The following is a 16,776-nucleotide window of genomic DNA, read 5'->3' as shown; positions in this document are numbered from 1 at the left end:
GAATAGGTACAACAATGTAACGGGGGGGGGGGGGGGATTTTCTATAGGTAAAGGAACAACAGTTTGATGGGGGGACATTTTTTTATAGAATAGGTACCACAGTATAACAGGAGGATATCATCTATAGAATAGGTACAACAGTGTGATGGGGTGACATTTTCTGTAGAATAGGTACAACAATGTAACAAGGGGGACAATATAATAGGGGGGACATTTTTTAAAGATAAAGGAACAACAGTGTGACGGGGGACATTTTCTATAGATTTCTAGATTATGTACAACAGTGTGAAGGGGGGAACATTTTCTGTAGAATAGGTACAACAATGTAAGGGGGGGGGGGCATTTTCTATAGAATAGGTACAACAGTGTGACGGAGGGACATTTTCTATAAAATATATACAACAGTGTGACGGGGGACATTTGCTATAAAATATGTACAACAGTGTGATGGGGGGACATTTTCTGTAGAGTAGATACAACAATGTAATAGGGGGACATTTTCTATAGATAAAGGAACAACAGTTTGACAAGGGGAACATTTTCTATAGAATATGTACAACATTGTAATGGGGGTACATTTTCTGTAGAATAGGTACAGCAATGTAACAGGGGGGACATTTTCTATGGAAAAGGTACAACTGTGTGAAAGGGGGGGACATTTTCTGTAGAATAGGTACAACAATGTAACCGGGGGGGGGGGGCATTTATAGACTAGGTACAACTACTGTATGTGACAGGGAGGCAATTTCTGTAAAATAGGCACAACAGTGTGACAGGAGGGGAATTTTCTGTAGAATAGGTAAAACATAGTAACAAGGGGGACATTTTCTGTGCAAAAAGGTACAACAATGTAACAAGGGGTGAAACCAGTGTTGCAGCGCTGCTTAAAATCAATATCAAAGAATGTGCAAATATATCAATTCATGTGTGAATATGTGCAAACCAGGTATGTGCAAATTTCTCAAGATGCTGAACCATTGATCACTAATTCATATACTATAAAAATACTCATAAACATGACCATCAAAGTGCTAATGTGTTGTGCATAATAAACATAAAACAGTTCATAAATGAACAGGTCCTTAGCGATTGGCTGAGCGGACCTGACGTCACTTCCGGCCGGTGAGGCGCACGCTGCGAGAGCAGCAACCACGAGCCGAGTTCCTATGTCGCTTTTTCTTAATGTTTGTTTGTAAGTATCAGTCTGTATGATTAATAAAACTGAGTGGAACGTACTTCACCATGTTTGGCTTCTTTTATCTGAGGACATTTGAAGCAACAAGGACATAAAGGATCCATTCCAACAGGATTGGCGAGGCAAGCTGCCATGCATTACTAAACTGCTGCTGACCGAGCATTGTGTGGTGAGTACATTACCACAAGGGGGGAGCACCCTGAGTCAACACAGAGGAGTATCAGCATTTATCAGCACTTGAATGGACATATATGAACTGTTTTATGTTTATTATGCACAACACATTAGCACTTTGATGGTCATGTTTATGAGTATTTTTATAGTATATGAATTAGTGATCAGTGGTTCAGCATCTTGAGAAATTTGCACATCCCTGGTTAGCACATATTCACACATGAATTGATATATTTGCACATTTTTTTATATTGATTTTAAACAGCGCTGCAACACTGGTTTCACGTTTTAAAGGCACATGCAATTTATTTGCAGCTAGCAGCTAATGACACTTTAGATTTATATTCACAGGAATATTTATTTATTTATTTATAATCAATTACACCATTATTTAATTGATTATTTATTTTAACACACCAGAAGCGCAGGGTTTTTTCCGTTATACAATGTAACAAGGGGGAAATATAATATACTCACTGTTGTATTCCCAGTTCTGAAAATAGCTTGTTTACAGACCTCCATCAGAGTGGGAAAAACACAGGATTTCTCTAGTTAATACCTTAGGCGACTTGTGTCCTGAAGTTGATCTTTGTCTCTGGGACCCGTACAGTCTTAAACATCCAAATTGAGATTTTGAAAATATATTTAATTCTTCACCATAGCCTGCATGCCACTCCTGACTTAATGACATCATATGTTACATAGTATAAAATATTGTACAAATTTGAGTTACAACATCAAGGAATGCGGTCCGAATGGCTTGATTCCATCTGTATTAGACATCCATCCTTCGGTATGCCAGAATCTCACACTCTATCAGGCATACTGAAGGACGGATGTCTAATACAGATGGAACCAAGCCATAACCACAGTATTTTATGCTTTTATCCTGCAATATAATGAATGGTGGTCTTTGCATGCATCTATGGGGGTCTTGATGACTTGGGAGTCTACTCACATGGATCCAGACTTTCCCTCTTCCATATAAGACTAGTGAAACAAACTATAATGGTATCTTATCCCTGAAGAAGATAATTGTTATAAACATTTAGAAAAGCATTGGAGTCCCTCAGCTGAGTGGGCCAACCAGTAATTCGATAACTGCAAGCTAATCATCAGCTGTGGGGGATACCATTCGGACGGCATTCCTTGATGTTGTAACCAAATTTTGTACAATATTTTGTACTATGTAACATGTGATATAACAGATGGGATTCAAACCTTTTTAAACTGAGGAAATAAATGTTATCATTTTAATCCTACTTTTTGGCTAGAATTTGCCTTAAAATAACTAGAGTAACATTGGTTTTCTAGATATAGTTAATAAGGATGGTGGCAACCACACCCAGAGTCACACACAATAATTATAGCTATAACAGAGACCTTTTCTAGTGAAAACAGTTAATTTAAGGAAAAGGCACATAGCTCTAATGCCTCGTACACACGCATCGATAGTTGGCCGTGAATTTTCGGCCAACGTCCAATCGGCCGATTTTCGGCTTGTTAGTATGATGCTTTCGACAACCGACTCCGACTTTTCGGCTGAAGAAAATCTGGTGTGCAGGCTATAAAATTTTTGTTGGCCGTCAACAGAACGGCCGATTTTCCGTCAGTCAGTACAGATTTCGGCAGACAAAAATCCGATGAGCAAGACTGGGCATGCTCAGAGAAGAAAAAACACACGGAAAGTAAACCAGAACATGACATCACTTCTGAAGTTGGTTTTTGTTGGCCGAGAAAATTCGTGTGCAGTCTAGAGCACATTTCAACCAACACAACAACACTGGACAAAAGACGGCCAAACGGTCGGCCGATAATCCTTGCGTGTGTACGAGGCTTAACTTCCAAATACAGTCTTTAAGACTGGACACTATTCTACTAAGCACAGAATAACTCTGCCAAGCAATTCAAGTGGACAGTCAGGTGAGTACTACTGTGCAAAGTCCTGAAAATGTAACCACTTGTAATGCCATAGCTACAAGGTGTAATTGTATCTAAACCCAAAATTGAAATATATTGTAGCTTACTTGTCTGCAGGTAATGTGCCTGCATTCATTTTCTTTTCTGACTTTTCTTCTCTTTTTATTATCTGGCTATCCTGCCGATAACATGTTAATCCTAACCACTTACTGTAATCTTCTGATTTCAACTACAAGTACATCCCTCTCTTTTTTCTCAATTACAAAGACAAGAAGTGTGCAGCAATTCACAGAAGTTAGCCCCTTTGGGATCTCCCCATAAAACACAGTAACAGCTGGTTTATCTGAGACAAATTTAGAGATTAGGAGCTGTGACTTCACATTGACGTTTGTGGTTTTCTTGCTTGTTCTCAGTTAGCGTCTCGGAAAGTATTAAAGCCATAGCCAGTCACACAACTAGTATTTTCTAAAGGAGGGAACAGTATATTTCTGTTAAATTTGAATAAAACTGCAAGGGCCCATTCAGACCTATGCGTTTTGGTAATACATGTGTTAATGTGTGCATTACTGCAATACATGTTACACTCAAACAAGGTTTCCTCATAGTGGGGGGAACCTATATTGCTGTTTGGAAATGTAGAGGGGTGAACTAGATGGAAAACCTTTTGCAACAGGCTGTACTTTGCCTTTTATATAAGCTACCTTTATCACAGTCCACCAAAGGATATGGAACACAAAAATGCTGAATCAGTTCCCTTTAAGTGGATCTTTCATTGGACTATATGGAGAGCTCACATATGCTGATAACAGCATTAGCTGGACCAAAAAGCTGATAAGCTTATCACAGCCATGTTAGAACGGGTTGAGATTGCCACACTTAGGCTGGACATACATTATACAATTTTCCTTTAGATATACCAAAACCATATAATATGAGGTCAAACCTAAAAACTTTCAATTGGTATGCAATCAGACAGGCCCTTACACTACATGGTTGAAGGTAAATCTAAAGAATACTGTATAATGTATGACCAGCCTTAGGGCTCTTTCAGACGGCTGTTTTTCTCCGCTGCGGGACTTTTTTTTTTGTTGTCCCGGGGGATTATGTCCAGGGGGATGTTTTCCGGGGGGATATTGTCCTGGGGGATATTGTCCGGGGGATATTGTCCTGATACCGCCTTTACACCCTGTTTATGAGGGAGGAGAGACTTACATGCTGTCCTAGTGGGCTAGAAGTGAAGGGTATCCAGTTCTTCAGAAAGCAAATCACCTCACCTGACACCCCAATGAGAATCTTCTCACACATTATATCTAGTTTTTCCCAAGACAGTGTTAGAAATTATTCATGTGCCTTCTGGATTAGCCATGATGGGAGACATATTTTCCCAAAGGAGCCTCTCTGTTATCAAAATAGAGGGTGTGTATTTTCTCAGAGGTGTGCATGTAACTTTTAAGTAAACCCTAACAATAAACATTTTTTTACTTTTTGGTCTGTTAAATATATTATTAAAACTTATGTTGAGGGAAAGTAAAAATCTTCCCTTGCTGTGGGGTTTGCCCTACATTGCTAGGGTAAAATGCTTGTTCAGGTCTAGAGGACCAGAACCAGCAGTTTTACTTACAAGATTCTCCATTCCTCCAGTAGCTGGCCTCTACTTTCCTACACACTGGCACTAAAATTTCCATTCGCATCGAATGCAGGGCTATGGGCCTTGATGACATCAGAGGACCTGCACCCACCAGAGCATAGAGAAGAGGAGGCCACAGGAACAGGTCTTATAGTCTGGAGGGAACCTGCGAGAGCAGAAGATGCCTTTAGTTATACTAAATACTAGTCAGGCCCCTGTACAGCATGGACCTAGCCCTCAAGGGTCTGTAAAAAGGATTTATTTCAAGACTAAAGTACTTTTTAGGAAAAGTCAGATTTCAGATGTGACTAAATAGCATTCATGGTTTTATGCAAACTTTTGTATAAAGACAGGGATTCTTAGTGTGCATACTGTATATTGCAATACATGTTCAAGCAACCCAACTCAGTCACAGTGATCCATTTATGACCAGTCCCTACTTTTTTTTAGATTGCTAACTTCTTACTTCATAACAGCATTGTTTAATAGACATGATATCCCTCAACTGTGTCTATGTGCCCCATATTTGCACTTTATGTCCATTAAAATATGCTGACATAAGCTATCAGTATGCTATTTGGCAATCTGCAAAATAAACTAGGGACTGGCCAGAGAGGGATCACTTTGACACAGTTGGCCATCTTGAACATGTATTTAAATATATGTGAACTAGGAATACCTGATTTCATGCAAAAGTTTGCTGGGAACAAAAAAGGGTGTTGTGCAGAGGGTCAATTCAGCATTTTAAGTGTTAACATGCAGTCACATTCCCTCAGCATCTAACATGCTACAAATACAGTTCATGGGTTGTTTGGATTTGAGCACAGACATATCTCCATTTGCATTGCATAACGTAGGCCAGATATCAAAGGAGTGGAAAAGCAAACAGAAGAAAAATCCAAATCAAATCAATATTTGGTGTGACTATCTTTTGGCTTCAAACCAGCATCAACTATTACATTCTTACACTTGCACACTTTGTACACTTGCAGAAAATCATGTATTTTGTAGGATTAGAACAAATTTGAACAAATTCTACCAAACAGGTCAATAGATCATTCATTTCATATGTAGGTTGAAAAACAGTCATTGACTGAAACAGAAAAAAGCTGTGTAGGAGGCTTAAAACTGGATGAGGAACAGCCAAATACTGCTACTAAGATGTGGTTGTGGAAGAGTTTCATGTCACAGGTCATACACCATGGCAAGACTGAACCCAGCACCAAGACTCAAGGGGGTTGACTCACTAAAACTGGAGAGTGCAAAATCTGGTGCAGCTCTGCACAGAAACCAATCGGCTTCCAGGTTTTATTGTCAATGCTTAATTGAACAAGCTGAAGTTTGAAGCCGATTGGCTACTATGCAGAGCTGCACCAGATTTTGCACTCAGCAGTTTTAGTAAATCAACCCAAGGTAGTTATACTGCATCAGCAATGACTCTCCCAGGCAAAGATTTCAAATCTAGTAATAGCGAAAGAAAGAAACTGCTCTAAATAATTAACAAATTCCCAAAAGCAGCAACTCAGCTGTGAGATAGATACAATAAATATATGCAATAGAAAATAGAGCTGTGCTAGCATACATTGAATACATCCATGAACCATGCATTAATTAAGGAAAATGATCTCAGACGATCAATCCCTTCTCTGTCTTCAATGTTGCCCGTTTCTTTGAGCTTCTTCAAAAAAGCTTGAACAGCACATCTTAAAACCCCAGTCTGCTTTGAAATCTTTTGGCTTAAACCCAGCCAGGGCCTCAATCCATCCACAGAAAGAGAAAGATTGGCAAGTCCCACCAAGCACAAGTAGCACTAACGTAGAATCAGCAAGCAGTATGCGATCACAGATGTAGACCTCCTCAGAACTCAAATCACAAGGATGTCACACTCATTGTCATTCCCCTCTTATTATCCAAAGCAGCAGTGGAAAGTTAGATATATTTCTCTGGCATTCATTTATTTTCTTCATGTATGATGTTTGCCTTGCTCTGCATTGGTGGAGCACCTTCTGGCCAGCAAAATACTGTGGCTGCACCGAGCTTTACCGGAAGCAGGTTGCAGACCTGTATACTGAGTGTGCAGTGACAGTTGTGTCTATCAGATGGGATTTGCCAATGTTTCTGTGGATGGATCAAAGCCCTGGCTGGGTTTAAGCCGAAGGCGTGTTTGACCCTTTGAGGTCTCTACATGTTGGTAAGCAGGCAATTTTTACGGTGCAGGATATACTACACTTCGGGTGTTATTATCACGGGACGGAGCCTGATTTATCACACTTGGAGTCTTGGACATATTTTTTGTTTCTTTTTTATTTTCACCATTTTTTACCAGTCTATTTACCTGAATTGACTTTCTTTTTAGAACATCCTTTTCCTTACTTATTGCATGGTTCATGGATGTATCCAATGTATGCTAGCGCAGCTCTATTTTCTATTTCAAAGATTTCAAAGCAGACTGGGGTTTTAAGATGTGCTGTTTAAGCTCTTTTGAAGAAGCGCAAAGAAAAGGGGAATGTTGAAGACAGGGAAAGGAGTGGTTGGCTGAGATAATTTCATGGAGCAGATGAAAGACATATCATTCTTACTTCTCTTCAACAACAGAAGATGGCCAGCGCTGCCATCAGGACGTAACTGGTGGGACCTAGGTACACTCATCAACTGTCCAGAGAAGTCTGCCCAGAAGTAGTTTTCATGGAAGAATTGTGGCCAAAAAGCCATACCTTCGATATGGAAACAAATTTAAGCGACTCAACTATGCACGAAAACATCGGAACTGAGGTGCAGAAAAATGGCAGGAGATGGTCTAGATCAGTGATGACGAACCTTGGCACCCCAGATGTTTTGGAACTACATTTCCCATGATGCTCATGCACTCTGCAGTGTAGTTGAGCATCATGGAAAATGTAGTTCCAAACCATATGGGGTGCCAAGGTTCCCCATCACTGCTCTAGACTGATGAGTCAAAATTTGAAATATTTGGCTGTAGTTTCTGCGCTGATAGGTTGGAGAGTGGTAGAATAATGAGTGTTTGCAGGTAAAAGTGGAGCATGGTGGAGGTTCCTTGCAAGTTGGGGGCTGTATTTCTGCAACTGAGTTTGAGATTTGGTCAGGATCAATGGTGTTCTCAATGCTGAGAAATATAGGCAGATACTTATCCATCGTGCCATACCATAAGGGAGGCATATGATTTGCTCAAAATGTATTCTCCAGCAGGAAAACATCCACAAACATTCAGCCAAAGTCAGCATAAAAAAGATCAAGGAGTCTTGGAAGTGATGGTTGGGCCCCCACAGAGCCCTGATCTAAACATTATCGACTCTGTCTGAGATTACATTAAAGAGGTTGTAAACCCACCTCATAAACTTTTACCTATAGGTAAGCCTATATTAAGGCTTACCTATAGGTGCTATAAATATCTCCCAAACTTGCACCGTTTAGGAGATATTTACAGTGCAAACTGCCGATGACGTCAACGGCGCAGGCGCTCTGAAGGAACAGCCACCCGTACTGTTCCTTCAGAGCTCAGTGCCGTGAACGGCGGCTCCTGCGCGCAGGCGCGGGAGTGATGTAATCGTGCCTCCGGCCAATCAGATGGCCGGAGGACGCGAACCCGGAAGCAGGACGGCCGGACATGTCGCCGTCCTGACGCTGAGGTGGCGGCACGGCGGGGGCTTTGTTTTAAGGTAAGTACTACATAATGAGCTAGTATGCGATGCATACTAGCTCATTATGCCTTTCTCTTTACAGGGCTTTTTTTTCTCGTTTTTTTGGGGGGACTTTACTTCCTCTTTAAGAGACAGAAGGATTTGATGACATCTACATCCACAGAAGATCTGTGGTTAGTTCTTTCAAAAACTAGGTGCAAGTGTACCTAGAAGAATTGATGCTGTTTTGAAGACAAAGGGTAGTCACACCAAATATTGATTTCATTTGGATTTCTCTTCTGTTCATTTACTTTACAATTTGTTAATTGATAGAAAAAAATTAACTTTTAACAATTCTATTTCTGAAAGCAATTTTAACTTACAGCATTTTTTCAAACCTGCCTAAAACATTTGCACAGGAGTGTATATATACTATATATCCTTGTTAGGCCTTTTGCACATGGCAACCTGATCCCCTTTAATGTAAATTCTGGCACTTTCCCTTTCAAGCCAGAAAGCCCATAGACCTGAATGGCTGTGCGCAGCTAGCTGTACTCCAGGTATATAGCGATGCTGCCGTAAACACAAGTGTAGCATACAGGAATACCTTGGTTTCCTGGGTGGGACAACTGACTTAGGCGATTGATTGGCCTCCCAAAGGGTATAAACATCACAAGTATCAAAGGACTTCACTATGGGAGTTTTTTTATTCATTTGTTTTCGAGTCCATATGAGATCCATTACCTAAGTCTTCCACCTGTGATGATCATGATCATGCGAATGGTCAAATCTCTATGTACATTCATCTATATACCGTTTCATGCAATTTCTATGTATTATATTGTGCATTTTTATGCTTTATTTTAATATGTAATTTTGTAATAAACATATTGGTATATTTACTACTTATGCTTACCTCCTTACTATGTAACCTATCCTATAAAGTCCCACTATTTTACATGATCCAACTGGTTACTGGGACCAGGAGGTCAGTCTTTTTGAATTATATATTCTATTCCTTTATTTTATTTTATATTTTATTCTGTTCTTTTGTTTTCTATTCTATTTTTTTATTTTATTTTGTATTTTGTTCTGTTTTGCTCTATTATATTCTATTGTTTTATTTTCTATTTTTTTATTTTCTTTTCTATTATATTCTTTTCTATTCTATTGTATTCTTTTCTATTCTATTCAAATTCTTATTTATTCTATTCGAATTTTGGAAAACAGTTATATTGTTATATTCTTTCTTTATTATTCTATTCTATTGTTTTCTAATGTTTATTCTATTCTATTTTTTCAATTTCTATTCTATTTTTTATATTCTATTCGATTCTATTATACTCTTTTTTTTCCTATTCAGAAGATGGTTATATTCTTTTCTGTTCTATTATATTGTTTTTTCTATTCTATTCTATTCTATTTTATTCTACTCTATTCTTTACTATTCTAGTCAATTCCCTTCTTTTATTTTCTATTATATTCTAATCAATTCTATTCTATTTGAAATTCGAATTTCGGAAGAAGGTTATATCCTTGCTGTTTTATTCTATTCTATTCTTTTCTTATTTATTCTGTTCTTTCTATTCTATTATTTTCTATTGTATTCAAATTCATTCTATTTGAAATTCGAATTTCAGAAGATGGTTATATTCTTTCTATCCTATTCTATTTTTTAATTCTATTCTATTCTATTCCTTAATTTTCTATTCTGTTTTATTATGTTCTTTTATTTTCTATTCTATTTTTTCTATTCTTTTTTTTCTATTTTATTATTTTCTTTTCTATTATATTCTTTTCTATTCTCTTATATTCTTTTCTATTCTATTTATTTCGGATACGTTTAAATTAGTTATTATTGTAATTCGTTAATTTGGATACATCCGAATTTCCGAATAACAAAAAATATGTCTGAATTTTCAATTCAGAATAAAGGGAGCCGCACTTGTCTACCTTCCATCCATTTGAAGCCTTTACATCCTGTTTATATAAAGGAAGAGACTATCCATATTACATGCTCTCCTCCGTCCTGATGGACTAGAAGTGATGGGTATCTATCTACTTCTTCAAAGATGGTCAGCAAATCACCTTACCTGACAACCCAAGGAGAATCTTCTCACACAATATATTTAGTTCTTCTCAGGACAATGTTGGAAATTTTTTATGTGGCTTTTGCGCTAACCATGATGGAAGACAGATATTTTCCAAAAAGAGCTTGCCTGTTGTTATCAACATAGTAGGTGTGTATTTAGTTAGAGTTGTACAATAAAGCCAATCTATTCACAAGTTCTTTTGGGATTCTGACACAACCATTTTGTTTGATGTTACTTTTGGTCCTGGTGACAGTGGTTGCAAGGACTACTTGTGAGAAAGAATTTCCCCAGTGGGAATACAGACAGCAACAGGGGTTCTTACATCTCACCACTTTATCCAAATATTTTTTTAAATGGCAATAGATTAAGATAGATAAGGTAAGATAAATACTTTATTGTCATTGCAATTACATTTCTCCACTAGCCTATAACCAATAGTAAAGAATTTTATTATGGTTCCATTCCTGTTACAAGCTTTGTAATTTTAGTTTGGTTTTTACTCTGTTTTACAGAAGTTCCTCATGCTCCATCGATCAGTTTAGAACCTTCACACCCTGTTTATGTCAGAGGAGAAACTATAAACATCACATGTTCTCCACCTAACGGACTAGAAGTGATGGGTATTCAGTTTTTTAAAGATGGTCAGCAAATCACCTTACCTGACACGCCAAGGAGAATCTTCTCACACATTATATTCAATTCTTCACAGGACAATATTGGAAAATATTCATGTGGCTTCTGGGTTAACCATGATGGAAGACAAATACTTTCCCAAAGGAGCTTGTCTATTGTTATTAACATAGTAGGTGTGTATTTGGTCAGATGTGTACAATTAAAGCAAATCAATAGGAAAAACTGATGGTGCAGCACTCAGAGTAGTGTAACCGCTTGCAGGTTGAAAACAGAAAACCAACATCTGGCTCTGACACATTCCCTCACAGGTATGGATCCTATGGTGTGTGCTGGGTGACAACTGGTTGCAAGCAGCAGGGAATTTCCAGCACACTCCTTAAGAAATGTGTGGGTATTGATCTCCCCACTGATAGTGCCTCCTACAAGAGTAATAACCAAAACATTAATGGTGTCAGAATGACTTTCCATGCTAAACTCTAGATTAAGTGTATTGTTATTTATGTAGAGAAACAACATCCATGACCTCACAGTCTCAAACAAGGATCAGATCGTCAATATAGCGATCGTACCACTTAGAAGCAGCTCTGCATGGGTTGGTGTGGGAGAACAGGACCAATTCTTCCCACCAACCCATGTACAGTTTGGCCAGGGATCGAGAGAATTTCGTGCCCATAGAAGCTCCCCTGCATTGTAGGAAATATGTCTGATCGAACATGAAATAACTGTGTTCTAAGAGGACACGTACAGACACAAGAATAAATTCCCTCAATTCCAGATTATACAAACTATAATATTGTAATTGAAATCTCAATGCCTTGATCACTAAATCATGGGAAACGCACGAATATAAGGATTTGACATCCATGGTGACCGATCTGAGATCTTTGTGTCAAACTAACCCCTGTGTGTGTAATAGAACAGCAGAAGCTTCCTTGATGTAACCCGGCAGCCTGGTGACTAAAGGTTGTAAATATTGGTCGATCCACTGACCAAGCCTTTCAAATAGAGATCCAATTCCAGCCCCTATGGGATGGCCCTGTACTGGCAGAACATTTTTAAGTTTCGGTAAATGATAGAACACTGGTACTATAGGAATTCCACTAATAGATACTCAGCTGTTTTAGGAGACAATACTCTCATCTCCAATCCCATATCCAAGAGTTGTTTTTAAAAACAGAAATTGGATAATTTTTTAGAACTCTATAAGTGGTAACATCATTCAATTGTCATAAAGCTTCTGTTCTGTAATCCTCCGCAGAGAGAATGACAACTGAGCCACCTTTATCAGATTCTCTTGTTACAATGTCCTTGTGGGACTTAAGAATAATCAAAGCTGATTTTTCTTCTTCAGTTAAATTATTACTCATTCTCAATGTGGGGGCAGTTGTGGCTCTCGTGGATTTGAACGAGTTCTTTTTCTACAAATGCTTGAAAAGTTTCTACTGCTGTACTGCGGGTGTGTATTGGATAAAAATATTTGTTCCCTTTCAGCAGGGTGTCTGTTTCTATCCCATATGATCCGCCCCCAGCTTGAAATCTCTCCAGGGAGGATCTTACCACAAGATCCAAAAAATGTAAACCAGTGGTATCCACTGTACTAGAGAGATCACCCTGGGGTACTGCAGGTGGATCATCAGGGGCAGAAAAGTGTTTCTTAAATAATAAATTACAAACAAACCTACTTAGATCTAGTAGAGTGTTGAACAAATCAAAGTGGACCAAAGGTATAAATGAGAGACCCTTAGAAAGGAGAGATATTTCAGCAGCACAGAAAGAGGTATGTGAAAAATTAACAACATTCCTAATAATGTCCATGTTATTAATATCATTAGTAACATGTACTACTATTCCTTTCTGTTTTTCACTTGTCTGGGAGGATTTTGCCTCTTCGGGGCAACTTTCTCCTCTTCTGGTCTTTCTTTTTGTTTTTTCTTTCTGGTTTTGTTGCAAACAGAACAAATTAGCAAACGGTATGATCAGGCAGTGGGAAGATTAAATAGAATTATAGGATGCATACTTAGAGGGATCACCAGCAGGAGGAAGGAGGTTCTAATTCCCCTATATAGATCTTTAGTGAGACCTCATTTGGAATACTGTGTCCAGTTCTGGAGACCTCACTTACAAAAAAGGATAGAACGAGTCCAGAGACAAACACAAATGGTGAAAGGTCTGGGGGATAAAACATATCAGGAGAGACTTCAGGAATATGTATTGGCTAGAACTGGAAGGACCTTAAATGAAACTGTTTCAAAGGAAACTACCACCAGAATTGCATAAATGCTTTATTCAATTCCCTAGAATATGTTAATAAATATTCTGCCACTTTGCAGTTTTCAGTGGAATGAAGATTTTCAGGGAAGTTCTTAATGTGAACACATAGGCACAATTTTACAATTCTGCAAACAGCGCTTTATTGGCTAAGCGCAGACAAAATATAAAAAATATATATAAAACAGAAAAATCAGCAGAAGATATGTATATAAATTACCATCAGTAGGATGTGTCTCTTGTGCTGATATCTCTTCTGTTAATTGAACTCCTCTTCTGTCCATGCCCGCAAACACATCACCGTCGTAATCTAGGCAAATCTAAATATGTGTATATATACAGTATATAAAAACATTATATACTTTTTTTATATATAAGTTATCATATAACCTCTGTTCTCAGCTGCATAAGGGTTGGGGGTGGAGACTGCAGGGGGGTTTCAGCAAGAGGCAGAGAAATAGCAATACACTGATCTTTCCAGTGAAGAGCACAAGGAGGCATATCTGCAGAAGTCTGACCATTGAAGGACAGGCAAGCTAAGCTCCCAGCACAGCCAGAAAACTGACCACACTGAGAAGGATGTGTTTCCATGCCAGGCATGGTCAGTTTGAAATAGGACTGGCAGGATCACCAGGGATTTCAAACAAAAGAAGAAGCACAAAAAAGATATCAGGAATATGAAAAGATTGGGTAAAAAACATTTTAATAGAACTAACAGGCTGTCATGGGGAAATTAAGCCTGTAGCGTGCCGCAAACTGATGACACAAAAAACTGCTGAACAAAAATCTTGAGCATCAATTTTCTGCCCCTCTCAAAGTGCCGCCTGGGTCCAATGGACCTAGCCAGACCCATGGTAGGGCTGGCCCTGGATAAAGGCTTTACATGAATAAATAAAAGTCGATCATTGTAAGCACCCCTGTCACCGGTAAATGGTTTGTCTTATTCCTGTAACTGATACATTTTGCAAGAGAGCTTGTTCTTTTGAAAAGCAACAGACTTACTGGACAGATCACTAGGTGAAAATATAAGAAAGAAAGCATAAAAAAGAAAATGAATGCAATCATCACATCTAAGAATTGGTAAACTGCAATATATTAAATGTTTGCTTTTGGCTTCACACTGTTCATTTCATTTTTGTAATACAAGACCTGCAGTTTAGATATACTTGCAGTTCCATTTGCTGGATAAATTTGGCATTGTAGTGTTATCTATAGGCATGACTGTATCGCAGTGACTTGACCTAAATGATATCTAACACTAAAACTTTTTTCCTCATTTTTTATAGAGTGGGGAATGGTTAGAATCCTTGCCTATTTTTTTTGCCTTCTGTGTGCCATTCAAGAGATTCTCTTCACTTCCTATCTTGTAGTCACAATAATCTCTCCAAAGGGAGGTAAATCTTCTTTTAGTGAGTTGTCACTGGAACTGATTGAAACAGTCCCCAGTGGAAGCTTTCCCAGGTATTCCTGCTCTGGAGACAAGTCGAAAATTTACCTTACTTTTAGTCCAAGTAACGTTGGGAAAAAAGAGTGAATCTCCATATCAAAGACACAGAGAGGTTTTAGAAGGGATTCTAACCCTTCCACATTCTATCCAAAAAAGTTTTGCCCTTAGTTATACTTTACACAGTATAGGCATAACTAAACTATCTTGATACGCAACATACTGGACAGTGCTACCCAAAAATAACTATATAAAGAGCAAATCATTCACACCATAACAAGTGACCTATACAAATCAAAAGAAGTACGTGAAATCAATGCATCGGTGCATTAAAAATGTATAAAAAAATTATAATAATTAATTACAAAAAATGCTGTGCAAATTAATAAAGGTGCATCAAACTAATAACTTCATCAATACAATAATATACTGTATCTACAAGGCATTATTTCATTTTAAAAAAATCTATCTTTTTCAAGTTGGTTTAAAGCTGAAGCTGAAGTTTAGTTAATTAAATAATTTAGATTTAGTTAGGTCATTTTTGTTTGCAATGATTTAGTTAGGTCATTTTTGTTTGCAATGCAGGACATTTTATGTCGAAGAATTCACAGCTACTGTTTTCTTTTGATAGAAAACATTTTTAATACTGAAACATTGCTGAATTAACTGTAGTGTTCATTGGGCTCTTGAATAATTATTATCTTGACTAATGGCTTCTATTTCTGTTATTTCAGATGCACCTGTTGCTCCAGTTCTGACGCTGGTGCCAAACTACCAGTTGTATGTAACGGGAGAGACCCTTCGAATGTTATGCATAGCAGATTCTAGTGCTAAATACAATTTTAATATACATAAGAATGATCAACTCCTTATAAAGTCTACTGACCCTGATAATGTATTCTATTATTCAATTCTAAGTCTAAACCATGGCGACAGTGGAAACTACACTTGTACGTACCATAAAAACATACAAGGTCGAATGTTTGAGTCATTCACAAGCCAGCCTCTTAATGTGCATGTGATTGGTAAGTTTCTTTTCTTCATTTTTTATAGTGCAGTTTAGGTTTTAGTTCAAGAAGTTTATTGCTTTAAATGCATCAACGTACACTACTGATGCATGCAGAATATGGATATTTTGCATTTAAGAAGCAAGAAAAAAATGTCCGTAATAAGTATAGGCTGCACATAACTGAATATCATAGTCACAGTCAGTTTTCTGAACTCTGACAGTGCTATTAATCTTATGGAATTTGAATAAATAGGTAGGAATAAAAAAAAAAGATTTCTAGTTAAATTGTCATTCCACCAAAACTGAGATTTTTGTTTGTGGAATTAAATCCACAAGTGGTTCATTATGTCTCTCAGTGATTCTTTTTTTTTTTTTTTTTGTTATTTAGTAATTTATTATTGCTATTTCAGGATACAGAAACAATACAATGTATTATGTGTCAGATCGCATAGATACAGATCAGAACCATTAAATTACATATTCCTATTACTAACAAAATTGTTCCCTGCAACACGTGTAGTTAAAATTTCAACATGTTCCAATCATAAGGTATAACTTACATTGTCTTTAAACACATACAGTACCTGTAATTAAAATTTTTACTTTACGCCCTCTCCCCTAAGAAAAATTAAAGGGAGGAGGGCGGGAATAACAAGGAAGGAAAAACAAAAAAAAAAAAAAGTGATTTCACTTGTGATTAAATACGTAATACATTTTCTTTTTTTTTTTTTTTAGTTTAAGCCCTAAGCAATGACATTTGGTTTGCTAATACCAT

General features: G+C 37.6%; 1 protein-coding gene across 1 annotated transcript in view; it reads left to right on the top strand.

Annotated features, from left to right (window-relative positions):
* The window catches only part of LOC309545393 (Fc receptor-like protein 5), a gene marked incomplete at its 3' end in the record, with an annotated part of 153,630 nt that overhangs the window by 73,247 nt on the left and 63,607 nt on the right, over positions 1–16,776 (top strand). Inside the window, exons 10-11 of the mRNA XM_082244573.1 lie at positions 11,160–11,453; positions 15,727–16,017. Of these exons, the coding sequence (XP_082100699.1) occupies positions 11,160–11,453; positions 15,727–16,017 (585 nt within the window). The remainder of the gene's footprint in view (positions 1–11,159; positions 11,454–15,726; positions 16,018–16,776) is intronic.

Source organism: Pelophylax lessonae, assembly GCF_965119305.1.
Source record: "Pelophylax lessonae genome assembly, chromosome: 1".
In the NCBI taxonomy this organism is placed as follows: domain Eukaryota; kingdom Metazoa; phylum Chordata; class Amphibia; order Anura; family Ranidae; genus Pelophylax; species Pelophylax lessonae.
The sequence above is the reverse complement of the archived record's forward strand: the minus strand, read 5'-3'. Positions and strand labels throughout refer to the sequence as shown.